The sequence below is a fragment of the Marmota marmota genome, unplaced genomic scaffold (genome assembly GCF_001458135.2).
Source record: "Marmota marmota marmota unplaced genomic scaffold, marMar, whole genome shotgun sequence".
Lineage (NCBI taxonomy): Eukaryota > Metazoa > Chordata > Mammalia > Rodentia > Sciuridae > Marmota > Marmota marmota.
The window spans coordinates 3944653-3972549 of NW_026000169.1; the positions used below are offsets into that span (position 1 = coordinate 3944653).

The 27897-nt window shown below is 35.9% G+C and overlaps 1 protein-coding gene across 1 annotated transcript in view; it reads left to right on the forward strand.

Annotated features, from left to right (window-relative positions):
- Ptpro (protein tyrosine phosphatase receptor type O) overlaps nt 1-27897 on the forward strand; it is a 224369-nt gene that overhangs the window by 167045 nt on the left and 29427 nt on the right. The window contains exons 13-17 of the mRNA XM_048787184.1: nt 9689-9828; nt 12409-12541; nt 14647-14767; nt 18918-18986; nt 21662-21746. Coding sequence (XP_048643141.1) covers nt 9689-9828; nt 12409-12541; nt 14647-14767; nt 18918-18986; nt 21662-21746 — 548 coding nt within the window. The remainder of the gene's footprint in view (nt 1-9688; nt 9829-12408; nt 12542-14646; nt 14768-18917; nt 18987-21661; nt 21747-27897) is intronic.

Genomic DNA, 27897 nt, shown 5'->3' on the forward strand with positions numbered 1-27897 from the left:
AGGGATGATAAATATAGCTACATGGATGTTGAACAGTGATGTTTTGTGGGGAAAAAAAAGAAGAAGAAGAAGCAAAGGCAGTGAGTGCTGAGGGGTAAGTGCGATATTTGTTGTGGGTGGAGTAAGTGTCACTGTGACTGTGATGTTTGAGTCCAAACCTGAAGGTGAGGGGATGAAGCAAAGAGTTAAGTAGGAGGTTATCAGGTGAGCAGAAGGGGTCACAGGTAAAGACTCTTGGAAGCATCAGTGAGCCTGGTAATTTCAAAGAATAATCAAGAAGGCTAGAGTAGATTCAACAAAGGGGAAAGTAGTAGATGGCGGGCCGGAGAGGTAACAAGGGAGCAGACAGTGTGGGGTCATTGAAGAGCATTTTCCTGAGTGAGAGGATGCTCCATGGGATGGGTTAACAGAGGAGTCACAACACTGACACATTTCACAGTAGGATCCTGGTAGGAACTGTTTAGGGCTAAGAGCAAAAGTACAAGACCAGTTAGGTAAGATGACCACACATCTGTATTGCCTTAGGCAATACAAGTTTGCACCTCTTATGGATCAGTTAAAATCTAACAATCTTCTTAGAAATCCCCTCCTTCCCCAGATGATCCAAGTTGGACACATTGGGTTCATTATAATTAGGCAGAATAGCACGATTTGTTGTTACATATCCAAACATACACACAATATAACAGTACAATTTGGCCAATTTTATTCTCCGGTACCTTTCCCTTCCCTCCCCCTAACCCCCTTACTCTCTACTCTACTGGCCTCCCTTCTATTTTCATGAGATTCTCCCCACTTCCCCAACCCCCCCATTTTTCTCTCAGCCTCCACATGTAAGAGAAAACACAGTACCCTTGACTTTCTAAGTGAAGTTTATTTTGTTTAACATAATATTTTCAAGTACTATTCACTTACCTTCAAATCATATCATTTAATTTTTCTTTAAGGATGAATAAAACTCCAATGTATATATATCCCACATTTTCTTTATCTAGTCATTCATTGCCAGACACCTAAGCTAGTTTGATAATTTGGCTATTGTGAATTGTGCTGCTATAAACCTGGGTATGCATGTAGCACTATAGTATGCTGACTTTAATTCTTCAGGATAAATACCAAGAAGTGATACCGCTGGGTTATACAGTGGTTCCATTCAGGTTGGACTTTTATGATCAATTATATAGTTCTTCAAAGTCAAGAGACCATTGATATCTATCCATACAAGAAATTGCTTGCATCATGCTGGTAGCAATGAAAAGTGGTCACATAAAAAAATGTATTGTGAAGGCAGAGCTGAGAGAAACTACTGATGAACTTAGATGTTGTCTCCGAATTAGTGATAAGACACCAAAACCTAGGATCTGAGCAATTGAAAGGACAGAGGTGCAATTTATTGAGTTGAAGATTATAGGACAAAGTGATCTGGAGGAAAGATTGTTAAGTTCGTCTCTGATTGGTCAGCAGTCCCAAGTGTCTGTTAAACATTACAGAAGAGATACTGCACTGAACAGGCTGTTAGATTAAGGAGTTTGATTCAGTGGGGACTTCATGTATGGAAATAAATTTAAGAGTAGTCAAGAAACAGACTTGAGCAGGTTATTAGGAATGAAGAAAGAAAAAAGAATTCTATCCACGGACTAAGCTCCAAGACACTTCAACATTAAGAAGTAAAAGTGACAAGGAAAAACCAGCAAAAGAGGATGACTAGACAGAGAAGCAAGAAGGAGCCAAGAAAAGTGCGATATCATAGGAGCCAGGCAAAGAAGGAGCCTTGATGGTGCAGGGAAATCTGCAGATAAGTCAGGTAAGATGAAGAATGAGAACTGAACACTGATCTGAGCAACCAACCTAGAAGTCACTGCAGATTTTGAGAAAAGGCATTTGGGTGGAGCAGTGAGCAAAAGTATCCAATTTGAAGGAGCTCCAAGAGAATGCAAAGAGAAAAGCTCAAGACAGCTGGAATAGAAAAACTTTTGAGAAATTTTATTATAAAGGAAAAAAGATGAAGTGAGCAGAAGCTGAATAATAAAGAATTTATGAATTTTTGTTGGTTTTTTTTTTTTCTTTTCTTTTTCTTCTTCAACGGAATGGAAAAAGCTTGACTGTAAGCTAATCAGAATGATTCTATAGAGCAGGGGGAAAAAAATCAATGATTCAGGATAATTAGAAGTGAGACTTTAAATGATGTCCCTGATTGGGCCAGAGGAGATGGCAGCCAGGAGAGGAGCTGAGGGTTGGGGGTGAATCTTCAGTAAGACAATGAAAGATAGAGATGTGGGCACTGATGGGGTAGTCAAAAGGGTGGGTGATGATGGCAACTGTGAAAGTCTCTTCTGACTGACTTCTTAGGAGATAATCATACATGTTCTTTAGGTTTGTAGGATATCATAATGGTTCCACAATTCTTCTTGTATAGACCTTTATGACCAGCAGTCACACATATATTGCTTTCTAGTTTAGATTTCAGTGATAGGTATGTCACTGCTCTGCACTGGGCTTGAGACTCACCAATACCTATCCTCAACACATCTCTCCCCATTTCCCACTGAAATCCTCTGAGTCACTGCCAACTGCCCACAGCCCTGCCACATAGCGTCAGCACTTTTTTAAAAGCATTTCTTCTGACCACCAAGCAGTGACTACATATTTTGCAAGTATCTTATCCTCTTTAATATATTGGAAGAATCTGGATGTCGGACTTGTACAGCAATGTCTGTGAAATCTCACACTTGAATACTCAGCAAGTATCCATCCTGAAAAAGTTAGTCTTCTGGATATCGTAACATTTCAGGAGACCTTGTTACCCCAATACGGAAATGAATGGAAAATACTCGTATTTTTAGAAGGTTTATTTTTATGGAGGTTTTAGATATCAGTTCTCATTCTCACATTATGTTACATTAGAAAAGTGACTCAGGCCCTTTAGATTTATGTCACCTACCTATAAAACGGAAATCTGGACTAGAATATCTTTATATTCCAAGTCTTAGAATTTCATTCAACCTGATTTCAAATAAAGGCAACCAAGTTAATGAAACAGTGAAAGTAGGTAGTGATCTTTGTCTAAAAATTTTGTGATACATAAATTTAACCAAATAAAATGCTAGGTTAAAAAAAAAAGAAAAGAAAAAGATATATTTTTTTTCATTCATTCCTGGGATCTAAAAATGGAAGAAGTCAGATATTTTGTTTTGAAACTAATATTAATGAGAACTTTTTCTCCCTAATCTCTAGAAGTTACTTGAGTTGCTAAAACTATAAACCCACCCAATGACTCATAGAAGGGGATGTGACATTTGCTGTCATTAAATTAGACCATAAAAATATATTTTAAATTAATGGCAGCGATATATTTCTAATTCCTGAGGAAAATCGTATGTTTTGTATATGAAAAGGACCTAAATGTAATTTAATGCATTTTTTAGGTGCTAAATATTTGCCTGAATGTTTTTTTTACATTTCCCAATATTATTTAAAAATATTAAAATGACTAATTAAATGAATTTAGGAAAAGAATCTCCCTAAGTTAATGAGAAAAGACCTAATAAACTTCAAGTCTGACAAAGGCTACCATTGTTTGATATAAATATTCCTCTTCTTAATTTTACTGCATGTACATCTTAATTCACCATGAATAATTTCTTGACTTCTTGTTTGTTTTTTTCCCTTCTAACAGTGCTTTCTTTTGCAGATGTTTTTTTTTCAGTGACTTAAGTTATGCAGCTTTCACTACCTACATTGCAGATGTTCTCTTTGGCCAAATTGAATATTAGTTACATAACTTGTGCTGCTTACCTTAGAACTGCTTGAGTTGAGAAAAATAAAAATTTAAAAGGCTGACTATAATATAGCATTTAAAGACTTCCAATTCATATCTGTATACATGCAGAAGATTCTAGAAATTTTCTCTCAGTGAGGCTAAAGATTGAAAATAGATTTTGGTCATGCTGATCACAGGTTAAGATGATTTTTACAGTGCTTTTCTACTGACTTCCTCTTATTACCAATGTCACACATTTGTACTGTGACTTATCAAGCTTAGAGGTTTAAAATGTAAACAGAGAAACTACTGGTCCTTATGGAAATAATTATGACCTCATAAACATCATTTGCTAGGTGGTTACATCAATGAGTCACATTAATATAAGAAACACTAATAACTAGCAGATAGATTTTAGACAATAAGTACATTACACTCTGTTCCAAGGTACAGTAAATCCATTACATCTGTTTCCTTTGGAATTCCCAAGAAAAAGAAGAGATTTTTTTTTTGCTAAAGCACAAAATAAGGATGACACCAGCTCATACTTCACAGAAGGTCACTTTCACTCCCTAGAGACCCAAGGCAACAACTTGAGCCTCTCATAATCCAATCTAAATTAAATGGTAGAGATTGTATTACAGCCTTTCATTCTGCGCATGTTCTGTGCATGGTACTTGACTCTCTTTTAAAATTAGATTAGATTCCCAACCCAAATCCAGAGAGGCATTGAATGGGAGCAAAGAAAAGGAAAGGGAGGACCAAATAGTTGAATATATCACCAGCAATGTTAGAAAGCTTTTAGAATATCTAAAAGCAAGAAAACCTATATCTTTGTTGTATTTTGTAAAAACAGCATATTTATTCCCTTTACCATGTATGCAACACTCATCAATATTGTGGATTATTTTAAGCAAATAATATGGAATATTTAGAATATGGAATATTAAAGAAGTTAAGATGTAAAATGTCACTGAGCAAGATATAAAATGATACCCAGGAGATGATCTCTAACTAATATCTACCTGACCCTATATAAAATGTGCGTACAATGCCATACATCTCATTTGCTCTTCATAGTATTGTTGGGGTCTTTTTATACTTCTGTTTTATGAGATAGAATGTAATTGATATTTTTTATAATAAGAAACTATATTGGGTGGTAAGACTGCCATAACAAAATACCACAGACTGAGTTGTTTAAACAACAGACTGTATGACCAATGTGATTCTGCAACCTGTACAATCAGAAAAATAAGAAATTATACCCCATTTGGTTCAAATGTATGAATTGTCAAGATCATTGTACTGTCATGTGTAACTAATAATAATTTTAAAAAGCAGAAATGAAAAATCTGTGTTTTACAACACAGCCATTAGCCATGCATAGGGACTGAGCACTTGAAATCTGGTCAGTCAAAAATAAAAGGTGCTGGGGCTGGGGATGTGGCTCAAGCGGTAGTGCGCTCGCCTGGCATGAAAAAAAAAATATTAATGATTCTTTCTATTGATGCTACTTTGTGTGGTTTTGGTTAAATAGAATATATTAAATTAAATTCACTTGTTCATTTGATAACTGTGGATTTACTCACAGTTATGGAGGCTGAAATTCCAAGGTCAAGTTGTCAGCAAATTCACTTTCTCTTGAGGTATCTCTCCTTGGCCTGTCCTCACATGGTCTTTTCTTTGTATGCATGCATCCTGGCATCTGTTTGACCAAATTTCCTCTTCTCACAAGGACATTAGTCAAATTGGATTAGGCCCAACCTAATGGCTTCATTTTAACTTATTAACCTCTTGAAAGGCCCTGTCTCCAAATATAGTTATTGTGAGGTTTCAACCTATGAAGTTTGGGGATATTCAATCCCTCCCATGATGCAGATAGAGACCAGTCCAAAAGTTTCTGCATGTCAGTATACCCCTTATCATGTACAGTTGCCTGAACAAATTTAAACATTAAATCCTTTTAGTCCTGTGCCTGAGAATGAGAACTTGAATCCCATAAACCATCAAGGCTGTGGGCCTAAGCCGACATTGTCTTTTCATGGGAAGAGATGAACAAAAAGGAGGGGTCTTCTAAGCAGCTTCTGCCAAGAATTTCTAGACTTCTGCTCTAGTAAATAGGAAGGAATACTCTAACTCAGTACTGTCCAATTGGAATATGATGAGAGTCTCCTATGTAATTTTTAATTTTCTAGTACACACATTAAAAAATAGTAAAAAGAAAACAAGTGAATTGAATTTAATATATTCTATTTAACCAAGACTACACAAAATAGCATCAATATAAAGAATCATTTACATTTTCTTTTTTCATGCTTAAACTTCAAAATCCAATTTGTACTTCACATTCATAACATCTTGTATTTTTATTTATTTTTTTTTCAGAGAGAATTTTTTTAATATTTATTTTTTAGTTTTTGGTGAACACACATCTTTATTTTATTTTTTATTTTTATGTGGTGCTGAGGATCGAACCCAGCGCCCCGTGTATGCCAGGCAAGCACGCTACCACTTGAGCCACATCCCCAGCCCAGCACCTTTTATTTTTGACTGGCCAGATTTCAAGTGCTCAGTCTCTATGCATGGCTAATGGCTATGTTGTACAACACAGATTTTGCATTTTAATACACTCTCTGGGAAAAATATTGTCTCAAGTAGTCAAATTTAATCATATTATACCCTCACTAATGAAATCTGTAATAACTTTATTTCCTTTAGGATACCAGAGTTAAATTTCTGCCTGGTTAATTTAAAGAATACACCTATCACAAAGAGAGTAAATAGTGCACAAGCCAATGACTTGGATATGTTACTCGTTGACCTACAGAGCTCATATGCCTATGTAGTTGGGGAAAGAATACAGTGATGATGGGTGCCATGACCTTGGAATAATCGCTTGTCTCCATATTTTGCCTGGAAAGAAAAATTTGCCACCTGGCTGTTAGAAGTCCCAGATCATTTGGAGATTTTCCTAAGGATTCTGTTGATCACCTGGACTCACATTCTCAGTCAAATCAAAAGAAATCCCTACTCTAGTAACTATGCCCTCTTCCTTAGACCACAGAGAGTTCTTTTTATAATTCACAATAGTCCTTGACTCCACAACTGAAATATGAATATTTTATCAACATGATCAGCATAAGAAAAGGTAGAGAACATAAAAATTCAACCACAGTATGTCTGAGTTACTTATGCTGGAATCCTGAATTTTCTAGTAAATAAATCCTGGCTCGTGTTTTAAATTGGTCAATAAATAAGATACATTGAGTACCTACAGATGGCTAGTTCAAGATGAAGACAGATTAATTTATAAAACATGAATAATCTATTAGGATCTAGTAGGATTGGGACTTCACTCAGATCAAATAGTTGATAATTAAGCCAACAGAAAATCCCTGAAGGGATAAGTCATCAAGAGACAAAGTCATCAGAAAGCCTTTGGGGAGAAGCTAAGACTTTTTCTTGACCTCAGAATGAGCTGAATAAAGAGAATAAAGAGAAATCATGTGAGAGCAAGAACATTGGTCATGTCAAGTTCAGTGAGAAGAGTAACTTTAACAGGGGGCAGCACTTGTGGGGTAGTTTGGTGATAAAACTAATGGCTAGGTGACATGCAACCAATTTAAGTAAATCTTTAAAATGTGGTGCATTTAGATATGACACTGTAGACATGCACAGACAGGATTAACATGAGCCAGCGGCATCATAAGCTGCTTTTTGCTATCACTGACAAAAGGAAGAAAGAACAGATTAGCAGTAGGGAGGAGGGGGAAAGGACTCTATAACAATCAATGCTTGTGATGACAAGAGCTTGAACATGCAATATATTTTTAAAAATAGATAACAGAAGATATGACAAGAATCATTAGCAGACATGCTCTCTGGTACTGAGAAGTAAGAGGCAAGCCTCAACATTTTTCACTTAGACAACTGAAAGAATGTCTATGTTCATAAGAGAATCAGGAGTCATGGAAGATAGAATTGATTTATGAGAAGGGGAGGCTGCCAGATTCAGTTTTACCATTAGGAGTTTGAGGTAATAGTGAGATATCAAAGTAGGCACAGATGATTGATTGAGTATGCAGGCATAAAAAGTTGGATTCAGAGACTTGGATTTGGGCAGTGTTCATATTGGATAGCTAAACTGATTTTATCTATCTACCAAGAAGTGAAATATAGACACCCTAGGGATTCTGAGTATAGTCCCAGAGATTCACTCTGAGGAGCAATTCTGTAGTGCGCATTTTTTAAAAAGAAAAAAAAATCCAGCATCAGCTTAACAAATTATCCAACTCTGCCCTAAGAACCTTACACTTGCTGCCAAAGATCACGTTCTACATGAGTCAGAACTGCTGTAGGACTTGTTCTCTTATTCAGGATCCTACTAGCAATGACAATTTTTGAAGGATGTGGGGTGGAAATTGACCTCTGAGTTTCATCAGAAACTCTCAGTTTCATTAGTTTTTCTTTGCCAGAAGAGAAGTGAGACAATGCAATGTCTGGAGAGTGGATAATTCATTGCAAATGAAAAAGGGATCCTGACATCAATTGCGAATTTTGCTTGCCAGAGACTAACTCATCTCTTTCTTCCTTCAGCTCTCCTGCCTAACCTTGTCAAGTTGCCTCTGGAAAGAAATATGCTTCTGTTTAGTTAGACTTAAGTTGAAGTTACCTGCAATAAATCAAATCAAAACTGACTGACATACTTCTTGTTTCTGGTCAGGGCTACCATGATGATATTCTAGAAAGAAACTCCAAATCTTCCCACAAAAGATATATACTTGTCAAAGAGGTGAACAGCTTTACAGGACTTTTTCAAACACTGATAAAATCCAGGCACTTGGGACCAATCTTGGGAGAGTGGGGTAGGAAGTGAAACAAAATCGAGTAACAAGCAGTGGACCACTGACAAAAGTGGTTAGTTATCTGAAAAGGACATACAGGTGGGCAGAGTATATGGCTATGTGAACCTGGCAGTAAGATATACCATGTCCAAGCAAGTAATGTCAAGGGGTTCTGACAGCAGGGAACAGGGACCCCCGCTTCATACCTGGATATTTATTCAGGCTCAGCACTTTACCTACTGGAAAGCATCATCTAAAGGACAGGTCACAGGCAGAAGACCAGGAGAGATTTAGTAATGGGGGACAAGACAGCAGAGCACTTATTAGAAATGAGGAACAGGCAGGGTCCTCAGGCAACCGAGCCAGTGACTCAAATACTGAGAATGAGTATGAGGGAATCACAGCTTCCTTGACTAGTGGGGTAACTGATTAAGACAAAATTCCTAAGATAAAAAAATTTATCCCTAACATTGTATGAATCATCCAAGTCACCTTCCATCAATCCTTTTCTCTTAAAAAAAAAAATCATATTTTCTGTTTAGCTTAATCCTTCCTAATTTTGACTAAATTTTCACGAGTCCTTCCTCTAACTGAAGTATTTCAAACTCCCTTTCCTCCAGGGAAAGGAAAGCAGGTTGTTGGCTGAGTACCAAACTGAACCTTTTCTTTAGAAGGGAGCACACCACTTTCATTTTCCCAACCTTTGTTAAGTATATATTTTTGTATCTCTTCCAGAAAGTTCTGTATTATCAAGACAATGCTAACTCCAGGACAGATGTCAAAAAAATATCACTAGATTAGGGCTATAATAAAGCTGAAGTAGAAAACAGAAGTGTTCCAAAAAGAGAACTATAAAATGGGAGGGGGGAAGAGGCAAAACCTCTTGCCTTCTGAGTATTTCAAAAGCAATGTAAAATGTTTATGGGCTCTTAACTGCCTGTATATGGATTTTAAATATATATATATANATATATATATATATATATATATATATATATATATATATTTACCTTCTTGTTAGTAAAATAAGAAGGAACACATTAAATTACATTAAATCATTTAAAAAACTTTCTTTCCTCAGAACCAGCTCCTCCCAAGTCACTCTTTGCAGTAAACAAAACCCAGACGTCAGTGACTTTGCTGTGGGTAGAAGAAGGAGTAGCTGATTTCTTCGAAGTCTTCTGTCAGCAAGTTGGCTCTAGTCAGGAAACCAAACTCCAGGTACTGTACGATTTGACTTTCTTTTTCTGAGTTAATTCTGATTAAGGTTAATTATCTGAGGGGGAAAAATTCACCCATTTCTTTGAACTACGCAAAGTAATTTGCTCTTTTGTGTTTCAGTGATAGAAATTAATAGTATGCTTAGAACAAGCTCATGTTACAATAACCTTTTTTGATCTTTGTATTTTTATCTTCTATTCCTAATCCTTAGTTCCTCCAGGACATGCCAAGGAATAAAGGAATTGATTCATTTTTCTTCTTGGTCATTAAATTGATCAAGAGGATGAAGAAGCTTCTATATAAAATATAATTAAACAAATATGAACCAATTGTCAATTTTTTAAAAAGTCTTGTATAGAACAAATGATAGAATCTATACTTGCTTTCAAAAAAATTTCATCTCGTTGTAGATATTACATATGTGTAGAAATAAGTAAAACAAAAGTGCCACAAGAAAGTCATTCTACTAAGAGACTTTAAAAGAAACACGCACAACTAGTTAGTAAGGAGGACAATTTTGTTGAAAAGCAAAGTATATTTTTTGACAGTTATGGAATAATTTTTAGAATCACAAATAGCAGAAACAATAAAACACTGTGTTATTCACCAGGTTGGGATGAATGGAAGCCAAGAGAGCAGCTCTAAGTGTAGCAAAGCTGCAAGAAAAAATATTTTAGAGCCAGAGGTAGAAGGAAAATGGCAGGTTGGTGAGCGACACAGCCTCCTGTAGTGTACAGGCTGATACTATGACCCTCATTCATTGATGCTTTTTAAACAGTGAAGCTCATGAGATGGAGGGGGAGAGGGAATGCAGGGAGTACAAATCTTTTCACACTGAATGCCAAGATAATTAACTTTGATTCCTTTACCCCTTTGATATTCTTTTCTACAAAATTTATCTCTTTTTGATCTGTGCTGAGCTCTAGTCTAAGAATCCTTTTTGAAAATAAAGGCTCTGCCAGTAGTGGATTTTCTTCTCTGTAACTACAGTGATGTCTTCCTTCAAGAACAGAATGGTCAGTCAGCTACTTACTGCAACTGAGTTCTCTTAGCAAGTTTTTCTTCCCCAGAAATTATACTTTTCTAGAATAGTGGAAGATATGAGAGCGGTAAATTAGTGCTGATGGCTATTATCTCTTTAGGCAGGATCCTCTTCTGAAAAAGAGTGCTTGTCACTAACCTGGCCATTGTTCTACCAAGTTAGCGCACAAAGTTGCTATGCTTTTGGGGGGTGCTGTTTAGTCAGCATTTGCACCTCTCTGACAAAAATACCAAGTGAGAACAACTCAGAGAAGGTAAAGTTTATTGGAGGCAGATATCTCAGCCCACAGATGGCCAAATCCATTGCTCTGGGCCCAGGGTGAGGCAGCACATTATGGCAGGAGGATCCAACAGAGAAGAAAACTGCTCAATTCATGATGGGGTCAGGAAGCAGAGAGAAAGAGAGAGGAAGAGGACACAAGAAAGATGCACCCTTCTAGGAAAAGCCCCCAGACTCCTTCAACCATAACCCCTCTGCCTACAGTTACCACCCAGTCAGTCCATTAAAACTAGGATAAACTGATTAGGTTACAGCTCTCACAATCCATTTGTTTTACCTCCTGCATTAATATAGGAGCTTTGGAGGATACCTTATATCCAAACTATAACATATTCCATATAAAAGCTAAAAATGCAGACAGAGGAGTAAGGCCCTTAAGATATAAATAACTGCTACAAGTCAAAAACATAAAAGCCAAAAACCCCAAACACATGTTTCATATAAAAATGAATACAAAACATTCTTGAACATATAAAAATTTCCTCAGTCTCACTTATGGTAATAAGTAAGTGCAAAATAAAACTAAGATACAATATACTGGGTTGGAAAGAATGTAGAGAATAGGCATTGTCACATGTAGGTGGCAGGTGGGTAACTTGGAAAATGTCTCTGGAGGACTATTTTTCAGTAGCTTTCAATGTTAAAAATGTATATTTTTTGACCTAGAAATGCAAGTTCTAGAAATATATGAGTGTATTATATTTATTTATGTTCACATAGTTTTTATGTACACACATATACATACATAAGTAAGTATGTCTATACATGCATATGTTCTGACATGTATGAAATGATATTCACTGTAACATTGTGTATAGTAGCGCAAAAAGTCAAAGATCACTTAAACTTTCATCAATAATAGGGCGTTGGCAAAATAAAATATGACCATGCAATGTGCTTTTATGCATCCCTTAAAAAGAATAAAGCAGTTTAATCTGTATTGACGTGGAAAGAGTGCCAAAATATGCTGATAACTAGATTAAAAAAATAGGCGAAACAATGTAGAAACTGTGACATCATTTATGATTAACTATGTCTTATATGTTTATACATCCATAAAATGAATATTAGAAGAAAAAAATACCTGGCAGCAATGGCTGCTCCCATGAAAGAGAAGTAGGTAGAAGGAGAACGGAGAAAGAAGGGTGTCTTTAAACATTTTTACAATGTCCACAGATTACCCTCTCAACGAAAAATAATTTTAAAGACAAAATAGATGAAGAGTTGATAGAGCATTTTTTTATTTTCTGCATCTCCAGGAGCCCGTTGCTGTTTCGTCCCATGTCGTGACCATCTCCAGCCTCCTCCCTGCCACCGCCTACAACTGCAGTGTCACCAGCTTCAGCCATGACAGTCCCAGTGTCCCCACCTTTATAGCCGTCTCGACCATGGGTAGTTACATACATTAGTGAATCTGGTCTTTAGGAGTTACTCCTTTCCACATGTTCCTTACTTTTTCTTTTGAAATATGTATCATCTGTCCTTTTAATGGAAGCAATGTTCCCTAGAGGGGGGGGAATCCAAGTTGTGGGGTCAGGAAGGCCTTAATTTCAATCTCAGAGTACTTACTAAAATACCTGATTTAAGAAAATATATTTACTGTCTCTGTGCCTTTGCTGTTTATCTGTGAAATTAGAAAAATAATATATGCATTTTTAGGTTATTTTGAAGCATAAAAATAAAACACAGAAAGCCCCAGCATATGCTGTCTGAATGCTGGTTGCTGCCACCATCTTCACCCTCTTGTGCCATCGTGGCACAGGACCCCCATCAACTCAGCTTCATCTGTCTCAGCCTTGGCCATCAGTTGTCACTGATCAGAGAGCCACAATAGAAAACTCAAAGCAAGAAATTGTCTAATCTAGAAACAAAGTGTAAATGGGCCAGTTAGAACTTAATGAAGGGTCTGGGGCCCTGTTTGTTTTCTTAGTCTTTTCTGAGTTGTACTACACATGTTGCTCTCTGCAATTTGAGAACTTCTGTGAAGCCTCCTGAAGTAAAGCCGCTATTGCTATTATCCCTTCACAGGGTTCACTCTCATTTCTATAATATTAGTCCTCTATTTAGCTGCTGCTATATTCAGTGGTGACTAGAATGCAGTTTTTTTTCTAAAATATTATTTTATTATAAAAAGGAGTTTATCTTCACGCAATAAGTTTTTTTAAAAAATTTTATATATTTATTCTAATTAGGTACAGTAATGCAACCACATCAATGTTTATAGCAGCTCATTCACACTAGCTATAACTGTGGAACCAACCTAGATGCCCTTCAAAAGATGAATGGATAAAGCTTTTTTATTTTTATTTTTATTTTATTTTATTTTTTTTTGCTTTCTATTTTTAATTCTTGGTTTTTCATTAGACAGGACAAAATTGACCTGAAAAAAAATAGTTTAATGTGTCTCCTTTCTACGTCCTATTACATCTTTCTAGGTATACTTTAATTTCTCTTATTCCTTGACATCTCCACATAAACCTAGTGCAACAGGTGATTTTATTAAGCTTATCTAAAGGTGAGGAAAATGACATCCAGAGGGTAGAAAGTATTCCTTCCCCAAATAGCAGTTAGCACTCAAACACACCTGAATAACCTCTTCCACCATGAGATTATTGTTCTTTCTGCTCAAGCACCCCACCCATGAACTAGAGCCCAGCTGGTCCAAATGGGAAGTCGTAAGTACCAGAGCCTTAGGGATCAGCTCCTTAATTTTATGATCCATGCAAAGGATGGTTCAAATCTCTTCTGGCCCACTTTGAAGAGCTTTATAAAGCCATTCAACAAATTTACCTGCCTTTGATATCCTGCTCATTCATACAATATAAAGAACTAGCCAATGTGTAAGTGCCACAGTAGATAGACCCGTCATTATATAAAGTATATGAAAAGGGCACAACCCCTGTTCTTAAGGACTCTCTAACTTATTAATAGGTTTAATCTCTTGGGCTGTGCAGATGGAAAACCTTTGAGCATATGGCTACAGATCATCAGAATGCCTGCTCCAGTAACGTGTTAAGTGCTGCAGCAGATGGTAGCTCACTTGTGTCTTTTTCATATACGTTATTAGTTGTGAGCAAAGTATTCAGTTGCACTTTCTGACTTTAAAGTCATGGGCATAAAATAAGAACCTGCCACCTTCTGAGCTTGTGAAAATGTTAAACAATGATAATACATGATAATGACTTGTAGATTTGTAGTTTTCAAATGTATTTGAACCATGGCATTCTTCTCATTTTATAGTTCTCCTTATAAGAAAGAACATCCTGAATGTTGGAGGCTTTTGAAATAGGCTCGATTCTTCCAGCCACCTGAACACCATTTGTCAGTCTGCTAAGTCATAGTTGAGCGCAAGGTCATTGTTAGCTTAAGTTGTTTCATGTTTTGCTATTATAATCAGCATAAGTTAATTACTCCTAAGATTAGATGAAAAGCAGTGAATGGGCCTGTCAGTTTCCATATAATGGAGCCTATAACTGCAATGCCTGGCTTCTCTTTAGTTACAGAGATGAATCCTAATGTGGTAGTGATCTCCGTGCTGGCCATCCTGAGCACACTTCTCATTGGACTGCTTCTTGTTACCCTCATCATTCTTAGGAAAAAGCATCTGCAGATGGCTAGGTAAGTTAAGTTTTGTTAATATTTTATCCAACCTTTGAATTATATTTTTACTTATGTATGTACAATTTTTGCAGACCTAAACTGCGTAACAATTTTATTTCAGATGTAGTGTCTATATATCTTTTGTGTGTTTTCTAAGTAAGCTAATATTTTAGAAAATGTTGCTATTGGAATGGTAAAGCAGTGGATTGCTGTTTACAAATTACAAGCCTTCTTGCTATCAATCCTGACATTTTAAGAAGCCCATAAATAGGGATCTGTTATATTTGGGTACATTCAGACATATATGGAGTAAAAGAATGATCCATACCTATTTGGTATGATTAATGAAACAACTCAATTAAATGGAATCCACAAGAAGAACAGGAGTCTGGGCATAATGGCACTTGCCTGTAATTCCAGCAGCTCAGACAGCTAAGGCAGGATGATTGTAAATTCAAGGCCAGCCTCAGCAACTTAGTAAGGCCCTAAGCAACTTAGCAAGACCCTGTATCAAAATAAAAAAATTTAAAAAGGGCTGGGGATGTGGCTCAGTGATTAAGTGTCCCTGGGTTCAAACCCTGGGAAAAAGAAGAAAGAGGAAGAGGAGGAAATTTAAAAATGTATTTAAAGGCATGGCTGACCTAAACAATAAAGCAGATAAACATGGGATGCCATGAAAGTGGAAAACAATGGCCATTTCTGAATATGAAAATCAACTGAATGAAGACTGGAATTTGAATAAATCTTAGTACAATAAGGAAAGAGTTGGTTTTGTACTGTGGCTGGAGTGTGGAGCTCTGAACTTACATTTTTTTTATTGGTTGCTCAAAACATTACAATGATCTTGACATGTCATATTTCATACATTTGATTCAAATGGGGTATGAATTCTTATTTTTTACCACGTGTACAGATTGCAGAATCACATTGGTTATACATCCACGTTTATACATACTGCCATATTAGTGTCTGTTGTATTCTGCTGCCTTTCCTATCCCCTTCCTATATCCCCCCCTCCTCTCCCCTCCCCACTTTTTAAGGTCCAGTCCTGATCTAAGATCCGTGTGAACTTGTGCAGGCCACTAAAACTCTATTCACTTAACAAATATTAATTGATACCTACTGTTTCAGACTCCTATAGGTTCTTAAAATGGAAGTATATAACAATGACAAAAAATCCATACCTTTGTGGAGCTTGTATTCTAATCAGGGGGATGGAGAACAGAAAATAGAGCTATAAGGCACAAAATTGCATAGTGTGTTAGCAGGAGTTAAGAGAAAATAATAGAGCAGAGTAAGGGAGATTAGTAGTACCAGAATCAGGAGAGGATTCTCTTGGTGGGTAAGTTTCATTCAAACAGGGACATTTTTAAGCTAAAACTTGAAAAGCATGGAGTTAGCCTTGTGTTATCTCTAGGAAGAGTGTGCCCAGTAGCAAAAGCAGCCCATGCACTGCAAAGATCCTGGGGCCAGAGCATGACTAGCATATTCATATTCTGCCATGACTGGCAGAGAGGCCAGTATGACTAAGGAAGAGGAAGGAAAGGGAAGAATAACAGGTGATGTCAGATCTACAGTGTTTAATAATCCATTGAGTAAAATGGCTTTTACATTGAGTAAAATGGGCAGCCATAGCAAAGTTTGGAGAAGATTGAAAATATCTGATTTGTGTTAATGTTTTCATTTTTAGAAAACAGGCTGTACAGAGGCAATCAAAAACACAGGTGTATCAGCAGGAGGAGTCCTGACAGTAATCCAGACAAGACATGGTAGTAGTTCAGTCCACCGCAGCAACAACAAAGGGAGGAAGAAAAGACCAGATTCTGAATATATCTTGAAAATAGGGGTGATAGGATTTGATAAGAAATTGAGTGTGGAATGGGAATGTATAAAGGAGTCAGGGATGACAACGGGTTTTGGCCCTGGAAGGATGAAGTTGCAATCGATTGAGAGAGACTCCAGGTAAGAGGTTTCAGAATAGAGGAAACATCAAGATTCAGCTTTGGCAATACTACATTTGAGATGAATTGCAAGTATAGGTTTGGAGTAGACAGCTGCCCAGGAATATATGGTGTTCAGAAAGTAGTCTTGATTTTGGAGATATAAATTTGAGAGTTGTTAGCAAATAAATGGTGTTAAAGCTATAGACTAGGCCAAAGTCAGAGAGTAAATGTAAGTAAAAGAGGGCCTTGGATAGAGTACTGGAGGATTACAATATGAAGACTTCCAGGAAGAAAAGAAGATGACAGCAAGAGATGGGCAAGAGGCAGCCAGTGGAGTAGAAGGAAAACTAAGAGTGTAGTGGCCTAGAAGGCAAGAAAGAACCTATACCAAGAAGAGGTGATAAAACCCATTCGTTAGTGGATAATCAGGAGCAATAATTCGGTAATAGCATGGGAAGTATGCAGTAAGTGTTGGTGGATAATCCTGACAGCCGAGAGGGTGGTGACAGATGTAGTAATGAAAATGATGGCATTTATGAGGGCATACTACAGAATTTTTGTGATGCATACAGAAGATATTTAGCAAGGACAGATCTAATTCATTCAGCTGGTCATTAAAACCAAGATATTTTGTGCCATGATCTTTGGTAGTCTAGTGAGACTTACGGATCTCTTTAGAGAATAATGCTTTCTAAGAGCATAAAATAAAACACATAGAATTATATAATCATATTGAAACACGATGCTCATATATTTTAAAAACAAGTATATTTTGCTTTTTATTAATACATTAAACAATTACTATCTAACTCATCATTTCATTTGGATGAATAATAAATAGTTCAAGATATATGCAGCAAGTCTATTATATAAAAGTATCTGTAATTTTTATTGTTAGCAAATCACAACTACCGATGTGGTGGTTTGTTGTCTACTTTAATACAAGAAACTTTTAAACTTCAGTTACAGTTTGTTAAAATGAAGATTTACCTTTTTTCTACCTAAGTTCATAGAGCTCTAAATTCTATCTTTGGACCCCATATTAAGAACTTCTGAATTTGAAAGTAAGAAATCCATATATAGGAAATCAAAATGGGAAAATACATTGGTAGTATGTAATTTTATCACATAATGGGATACAATGATATTAGTATGTTTTTCAAAAGAAAAAATTATTCTTAGAATATCCTAATAAGAGCAGATAACTGAAGTAATTAATTTCAATGCTGAATAAATAATATAAAGTTGGACCATCAATTTTACATTTAGAAAAAATGAGAGGCATGAGCCAGCCCAGTGAGCTATCTTCTCAATGCATATTAGTCAAAAGGTGGAGAAGGCATGAGTATATGTTTACCTTTTTGCCCAATTTTTGTTGTTGTTGTTGTTGTTGTTGTTATTGTTTAGTTTGTTTGGTACAGTGAATTGAACCCAGGGGCAATTAACCACTGAGCTACATCCCCATCCCTTTTTAAATATTTTATTTAGAGACAGGGTCTTGCTAAGTTGCTTAGGCTTCTCTAAGTTACTGAGGCTGGCTTTCCTCCTCCCAAGCTGCTAGTATTACAGGCGTGTGCCATGCATCCAGATCTTTTCCCTTTCTGAGAAAGTTAAAAAAAAAAAAAAAAAACACCTAAATAGTCTTTTTTACTAACAGATTAATTGAAACCATTCTGGATTAGAGTCATGTCAGAAGCCAACCTATTTCAATACATATCACCCTTATCTCAAGGGATAAATAAAAAAGATACCACAATATAAGAGAAAAAAATTGAAGTAAGCAATTCAACTTGGTCCACTATCACTATAAGGAGGAAATCAGAGTGCTATAAAACAAAACTTAACCCAAAAAGTACTACAAAGGGACTTTCAGTTTATCTAGGAAAGTTTGTATACCTTACTAATGAAGGTTTTTTGAAAAAAATATTATTTCCAAATAGTGCAAAGATTTATTTTAGGATCATGAATGCCTTTTGACAAAGATTATGAGCTGAATTCTTTTGGACTCAAAATAAGTTGATTAGGAGTCTTACAAGAGACTGTTTTATTTTGTTTTGTTTTTCCTTTTTGCATTGTATGAAACAAAGGAACACATAGAACTTATATCAGCTTAAAAAAAATTTAATGCTGTCATGATAAACCTGTAAAAGGCTCTCTTTATTTTTATGTCAAGTAAAGAGTACTCTCTCGAGCAGTTACACTGATTTGTGGTTCCTTTCAAACAGGGAATGTGGAGCAGGAACATTTGTCAACTTTGCATCCTTGGAGAGGGATGGGAAACTTCCCTACAATTGGTGAGTAGTATTTTGGAACAAGCCTATAGATAGCTTATCTATGTTGTGTGGGCTCTAAACTTGATTTTACCATCTTTAGGGATAAGTAGTTTTGTCTGATTGTTCTTTCATGATTTCAGTAACAGTAGACTTCAATGGCTAGATTTCCACAGGATATATTGGTTTCTACAAACTTAATATAATACTGAAGTATAGAAAATGCCCTAATCTATTCTGTATTACTATATTGAACAAAGAACTAATGCATTCATGCAAAGAGCCCATAATCATGCTGAGGAAGGAGGCAAATGTAGGAGCCACACTGAACAAGTGGTAGCTAAAGGCCTGAGGGGAGACTTCATTGAAGCAGGATAAGACAGAGCAGCATCTCCATTTTAAACTCAAATTCCAATGCCTGGGGACATAAGCCACCCCTTTTGTTAAAAAATTAAGTAGAAATGTACAGCCCAGGGCTCTCAATCTCATACTTGCAGGTTAATAAATATCAAAGCCAGAGATGTCTCACAAGAATACACGGCCTCATTTTTCTTTATGCTTGAGTATTAAGGTCCTATGGGGAGGAGGTAGTTGGGGAATTAGAAAAGCATTTTCAAGAGATTAAATAAAATGATATTATACCTAACAATGAGAATTAACAGTCCTATCTAGTTCAACTACACCCATAGAATCACTAATTAAGTAAACATTGAACATGAAGCCACTTTCCTTATATGACCTAGTTTGCATGATTGCTTGCAACAGAAACAAAGTATATTTAAGTTCATACATTTCCTATTAATCCTTGGTAAGTGATTCGCCCCCTGCCGCCCCCCATTTTCTAACCCCAAAATGGTACAAGAAATAGATTGAAAGACTAGACATTTTACCCTACAGAATCAATAAGGGAGGGAGAACATTTTTTAGAATATAAATTCTACTTCCTTGAGTATAGATGATTCCTACTCTAGTTGTAAATCTGGTTGAAATAGGATTCTTTTTTTTTAATTGTTGATGGACATTTATTTATTTATACGTGGTGCTGAGAATCAAACCTAATGCCTCACACATGCTAGGCATGTGCTCTACCACTGAGCTACAATCCCAGCCCCCAAAATAGGATCATTTTTAACAAAGACAATACATTGTGCTGGCTTTTTTTTTTTTTTTTTTGGAGCGGGATGCAGTTACTGGGCATTAAACCCAGGGGCACTCAGCCATATCCCCAGAGTCTTGCTAAGTTACTTAGGGCCTTGCTCAATTGCTGAGGCTGGCTTTGAACTTGGGAACTTTTTATCTCAGTCTCCCTAGCCACTGGGATTACAAGTGTGCACCACCACACCTGGCCTGCCATTTTAAAATTTTAACGTGAAGAGAATTTTGCTATTAAAATACGATTTGTCCAACCATAAAGAAAGAAAATTTCATAATCCCTAGATGGTAAAATTTAGGAAACATTAGTAGGTTTGTTCAAATTTATCAGCACTCATCCCAAGATTAAGAGATTGACTTAATGATGCCTGTTTCTTGCCTGGCCAGTAAACAGGACCTCATCCCAAGATATAGAAAGATTCATCCCAAGACTGGTGATATTACCATCTAGGAACTGACCCAATTGCACTTGTGACTCAGGAGAGCTAGGTATTAACTAACTTCTTAGCCACTCACAATTTGCAAAACTTATGAGAGACCAGTTTGGTGAGAACCAAGGGAAAAGAGAATTCACATCAGGACCTTTCTATAAAATCAAGTAAATTCTCCTACTGCTCTTGGCAAGGAGAGTTTTGCCGGCAGCAGCATTTTCTGGCTGGCTGAGAATGGATATCTCAGTGGGGATTTGTAACCGAAGTGACAGGATGACAGCATCTCCCCTCCATTCTGAGAATAACTAGAGCTGCAGCCCCAGGATATTTTTAAATCTACATGAATGGATGTTCCATTTTACAAGTGGCTTGAATATCTGAAATTGGACTCAAGCCAGGCATTTTAAATCAAGAGTCTGAATTAGAATTAAAGTAAATTAAATAATTTTGTTCCCACTCAATTGAGTATCAATGAGATTTTTAGACTCTGCTATTGATGCGCTGTTGATATTGAATGAGTGATAACTGAGTATCATAACATTCCTCTGCTTTAAGGAACATTTTTTAGAAATTCTGTAGCAATTTAAACTCAAAATATAGAAAGTCGCATGTAATCATGCAGTTTAGAATGTATCCCAAAAGCTTGGTCTAGATCAGAATCATTATAAGTAACTTGTCCATTTATACCTCCACACAGAAGTTGCTATTTCGTTATCAAATGAGGTTATAACAGTTTCTTAAAATAGGTTTCAGCATTGGAAAGTTAATATCTAAGAATAAGACATATGATAACTAATGAGCCATTTAAGAGTCTCATTTAACTGAATGTAAAATGTAATCACCTAATAGCAGACTAATTGACACAAAGTAAGTTCAAGGAAATCTATCTGATTATAATAAGATCTTGTGTGAATAAAAACTGATTTTGTCAATATTGTAGCACTTAAGCCCTTACTTTTTTAAATTTCACAGAATGGAATAATATTTAATTGTAATTAAGGTGCTTGTCATATTAATTGATCCCAGTAGGTAATTTACTGATATCTGTTCACAGTTTATATTACTAACTCTTGCCACTTTTTCATCTTTACATCTGTTATCTATTAATGCTCACAGGCGTAGGAGTATATTTGCTTTCTTAACCCTGCTACCTTCATGTCTTTGGACTGATTATCTTTTGGCATTTTATATTAATCCTTGGTAAGTGATCTTTTTTTACTGTTTACCTAACACAAAGTCTTTAAAAGCTGGCTTTCAAAAAGTAAACAAAAAGAAAATTTTTCTTTTTGATTATTTCATTTATTGGATAGCATCTAAAATAGTTATTCATATATTAAAATGAATTAAAGCAGTTATGATACCAAGATGCCTATAATGCTTTCTCCACTTAAATTTTCTTCTTGTGATGTTCTTGGCAGGGTTTTCTTTCTTTTATTACTTGCCATCTATTTCTTCATAGAGCCAACTCATTGTCCTCTCATCTGTGTAAATGATGCTTCCCATTTTCCTTCCAATCCCCATCTATTAGAGAGATAGGAATGTGGTATGGTAGATAAACAAGTCTACAGTCTATATTTGGGACCTGTTTTTAAAAAATAATCTGAACTCACTGAATATTAAATAACTGACTATGTATAAGCCTCTTTGTATAATTACTTATTTTTCCCCATAATCCCACATAGAGTATTATAGTCCCATTTTAGAGATGTGAAAATAGAGATTTAAGGAGAGTAATTGCCCTAATGTCATACACTACCACATAAGAAATCTTGGTTCTTCCACAAGAATTAAGGTCATCATATTATATATGCACACATTTATAGCAGCACAATTCCCAACCACCAAATCATGGAAGCAGCCTGGGTGTCCATCAACAGAAAATTGGATAAAGGAAATGTACTATATATACAAAATGGATTTTACTCAGCTATAAAGAATGAAATTATGTCATTTGCAAGAAAATGAATAGAACAGCAGAGTATCACATTAAGTTGAATAAGCCAGACTCAGAAAGTCAAGAGTCATATTTTATCTCATATGTGGAAGCTAGGGAGAAAAAAGAAGAAAAAAAGATTCTTATGAAAGTAGAAGGGAGACTAGTAGGATAGCAGGAGGAGGTCCAGGAGAGGTACTGGGGATTGGAATTGATCAAATTAAATTATGTGCATGTACAAATGTGCCACAATAAAACCCACTATTCTATGTAATTATCACATACCAATATAAAATTGTCTTAAAATTTTTAAAGAAATCTAACCCCCCAAATTTGTGCTTTTCTCTGTAAAAAAAGCAACTTCCTTTGTTATTTTCTTGACTTCATTTTTATAATCAAATCTTGAAACATATCCTTTTTGTTTTTTTAATAAATAATAATATAATAATACCCTTGAACTCAGAGACTGTAAGAACCCAAAAGGGTCACTTCTTTTCCCAAGCTATAAGAGAAATGGTAGCAGTTTTCCAGGGAGCTGACAAAAGTCATCGTCCTAAACATTAACACATGGTATTTAGGTACTAAGATACATAAAGGCAGATCCAGAAATGTGGGCAACTTGAGAAGGACTCAAAAGAAATCAATAAAAAATATCTCATGAATCAGAAAGATGGCTCATAGAGAGATGAAAGGTATTCATTCAAAAAGACAACTACTCAAATGTTCTTCTACTTCTCTGAGCACACAATAAATATAGGGAGCAGAATTTCAAATATAGGGAGCAGGATTTCAAATCACAATGCTTCATATATAAAAATATAAAAACAAACTATCAAAACAAAGAATGTTAATACCAGAATTTGCATTTTCTTTAAATAAAATGAATAGAAGAGAGCTTTGGAAGCAAGGTAGACAATGAGGCATATATAATAAAGTCAAATGATGTGCTCTATGAGGAGGGCCAGTCACTGTCATCTGTTGTTATTCCAGTTGTCAGTGTAAATCTCATTATAATCAATCATTTGAGTGTTTTCAGTATTTAGCATCCAATAGTTTTCAGTTTTGAGCAGTGCGTGTAAATTCCATTGTAACCTCCTGTTACTACCACAGGCACCCTCATGCTGTTCTTATACTTGACTTTCAACTCAACATCTACCAATTGTCCTCAAGGATTTATCATTACAACATTTGTAATGAATACCCTTGAAGTATCCTCCATGGATTTAAACTAAAACAAAATAAAGTTGGATATAATTTTATGTTCATTTTCCTTTATTTCTCAGACTTTCTCATTTTCCACAGTTCTTAGCTTCTATCAGGTGGGCCTGTGCTTATATGCATGTCTTTCTTACAGTCCTACCAGTGAACACATCTTCTAATTTCATCCATCCTTCCAAAGTCTGTTCTTTACAGTTGTGATCAAACAGCCTGAGAATAAACTTGGGGGGCAGGAGGGGGGCGGTGGAACTCTTCAGTTTTTAGAAGAACCATCCTGAGACTGTAAATGGTTGTCTCCAGGTGAGAAGAGATAGCAAAACAGAGTATATGAAATACAAAATTCCATACATATCAACCAGTGGAAGTATACTGAATATAATTTATGTTCTCAGCCCTAAGCTTGTGCTGACAGATACAAAAGAAAGCTTTATGATTCTTATCCCTTCAAGTAGAACTCATTATTCACATAACCACTCAAATTCCCTGCCTTTGGCTTCCTCCCATGACTTGTGGATATTTTCATTGCTAATGAGTCCTTTTGAATCCTCCTTAAGATACATTTGTCTTCATATTTCATCTACCTTGTTAACACCTGCCACAGATAATAGAGCCACACCCCACATGCTTCCTAACACCCTGTTCAGCTTCCTCTCCAAACTGATGATTTCTTGGAAAAACACATTTCTGTTGATTTTGTTAAGCCCTTCCCTTATTCTAGTGTTTTGTGTGGAAATTAGGAGACAGTGTTGCTCAAATCTTTACCCTGAGCAGTAGCAGAAGCAGTGTGCAGCACTGTGCCTGGTTAGGTTAGTTTCAGGATTGTATTTTGCAAGGATTTCTGACTTAAAGATCTTGGAGTTTGTTTCCTATTAAAAGAAATCATCTCATTGGAACCAGCTCTGTCTAGTTTCAAGGTTATTCCTTTTTCTTGTTACTACCACAGGCACCCCCCTGCTGTTCTTAAGTATTCATCTGCGTGTTCTGACTCCTGAACAGTTGGCATTTTAAACATAAAGCAACATTAAGTTTAAAGTGTTTGGCTTCACTCAGGGTTGTTGCTTGTTGAATTTGGAGAATGACACATCCTAAAGGTCTTTTTCAAATTTTAAGATGGTTTCTGTTTAGCCCATGAAAGAGTAAGTGGTACTTATAAAACTGGAGACTTTTAGAGTTTTGTTTGAATCATAATAAATCCTATGTCTTTGCTGTTGCTTCATGTTCTACTTTGGAATGAATGCCCGCATGGCCAAGATTGCCACAGCCATAAAGAATTAAGAAGAGTGTATCTTAGCTTCTTGAAGTCTAATATAAGTGACAGAGAAAATTAAAAGAAGTGCATGATCCTATGTCTCTGATGGGTGTTATTTGTTGGTTATTAGGAAAAGCTTTTGTGGTAAAAAAAGTAACACCCCATACATTACCTAAAATTTTCACTGCAGCAGTTACACACACTAGCTCTTTCCATAATGTTGCTGAATTAAAATTGCTAGTGCAGGCTTAACTTGTTTACAAGTGAATTTTTTCCTTGTTTTAGTCTTGAAATTAGCACAGAAATTGAAAATGTAGGAAAATTCTATCAATACCTCTGTGGAGTCTCATAATTTAATCCTGTCACATTCTTTCCTGCCTTCAGATATGGGAACACTTTGGAATCAGCAAAATCTAAACAGAACAATGAACATTGTGCACAAATCATAAAGACATATACTTAACTGTGGCAATATGTCATGCGAAATAAGTGATATAGAATTTTATATTACGTGGAAAGTGCACTCAGTAATGAGTAAGATTGAAAGAAAAAAAATGTATCTTCCCTCCATTAACCAAGTTTCTACACAGCTATTGAATAGTAGCAGCTTAATATTTCAGCACTGAATTTATTCAGTGTCACCCTCTCACATACATTTGTTTTCCTCCTAGTTTCCCTTCAAGATGTTTGGATAGGAAGTGTTTTTTGTTCACTTCCAATCTCAATATATGTTGGCAGCCTCATGCCTTTACCAGAGCTGTATGCAGCTACCCTGACATTACTCTTTCATAAAGTATTAAAGTAGCTGCCTCTTACTACACAGAGTAAATGTGGGGTTCTTGTAATTACTATCACAAGAGTAAAATAAAAAGCATCAATAGGTATTTGTTTTTGTCAGTTTATTTGCTGCTATGACTAAAAGATCTGATCAGAACAATCGTAGAGGAAGAAAAGTTTATTTGAGGACTCACAGTTTCAGGGGTCTTAGTCCATAAAAAGCCAGCTCCATTCCTAGGGGCTTGAGGTGAGGCAGAACATCATGGCAGAAGAGTGTGGCAGAGGAAAACAACTCATGTGATGATCAGGAAGCAGAGAGAGTCCACGCTCCAAATACAAAATATATACCCCATAGCCACACCCTCAAAGAACCACTTCCTCCAGCCACACCCCACCTGCCTCCAGTTACCACTCAGATGATCCCATCAGGGATTAATTCACTAATCAGGTTAAGGCTATAACCCAATCATTTCTCCTCTAAACCTTCTTGCATTGTCTCACACATGAGCTTTTGGGGGACACCTCACATCCAAGCCATAACAATATTTCTTTAAGTTCCCAAATGCCTAAATGATAGAGCTATGCCCAACATTACATTGACTTTTTGAAAGGATAAGGGAGAAATAGAGTAAAAACTGGAATTTAAATTTCCCTCAAATTTCAAGTATGGAAGTCAAAGAAAATAAGGAAAGCAAAATAAGAAAGGAACTACTGAACAGATTGTCTTCACTTAGAAATGGGAAGAAATAAAAACTACCCCCCAAACCACTTACCTTTATAGATGTTGCCCTAAATTTCTAACCTGCATGAGTTCTCCATCCACAAGCCTCTTTGTCTCAAACAGGATCTCACAAGACCAAGTCTACTATCCAAATCTTAATTGAATCATTAAATGAAATTGTGAGGATAACATGGCAAAGATGTGTGTTTCAATTCAGTTCAATTGCATAAGTGTTCATTGACCAACCACTGTGTGCTCCGTGAGGTGTTGGGGGACTTTGGTCCTGCAGGAGGCCTGTAGGCACCTTACAATCTTACAAAATGAGAACTGCTCCATCTACAAAGTGCTATGAAAGTACTACTTCATTCTGTCTGAGGCCTTCAGGCAGAGAGGCATCCAAACATTCACAATTTTAATATCAATAGTTTGTTACAGGAAGTACTTCTATCACAGCCACTTATTTACTGCAGACATTTGTTTTCTGAAACCTTATGTGCTTCCTTTAAAAATATTTAAAGACCTTTAAAAATTCTTATAACAAACATTTACTACTATATTATACACTCAATTATGTTTTAACATTCATTGTTGATATAAGACAATAAAACACAATAACGGTTTTTCAATAGATACTACCTCAGCATAACTTAGGTTAATTATCTTACCTATTGCATGAAAACAATTACCCTATGTACCCTAAAGCAAAAGTAAATAAGTAAAGCATGCATTATCATTTCCTGTCTTCGAGTTTATAGATTATTAACAAATTAATAAGACATGTAATTCTTCAAAATGTTTAAAACCTGATTCAAAAGAATAAAAGCAATGCTATAGGAGAATTGTATAAATTTACATGTCCACTTTGATAGCATGAATTCATATACCCTATGAAAATGTCAGAAAAGGTTATTTTAGTCTTTAATTAAGAAATCAACATATCTTCTCATCATTAGTTCCCCATCTTATTCTCCAATTCTTCCCTCTTGCCTGCAGAACCTGCAAGAGAGGTAGTAGACTTCTATATATTTACAAAATACTTTAGCAACCAGGAGTTAAAAATAGTATTTCCAGAACTCAGTTCTTTGGCAAATATGAACTATGAAATGCAAGTGTGTTCCTACAACCTAAGAATCTTTAAAATAGAATCTGAAATTATTATAGTTAGAGTTTCATGTAAGGAAAAGTAATTTAACAACACCTGAGGTATGTTTAATGAAAATTAAATAAAATTGAGGTGCCAGTATAATTATTTAAAGCTCTTCAAGTTTAATCATTATATTAATCAATTCTTTTGGACTGTGGAACCAACCTAGATGCCCTTCAATAGACGAATGGATAAAAAAAATGTGGCATTTATACACAATGGAGTATTACTCTGCATTAAAAAATGACAAAATCATAGAATTTACAGGGAAATGGATGGCATTAGAGCAGATTATGCTAAGTGAAGCTAG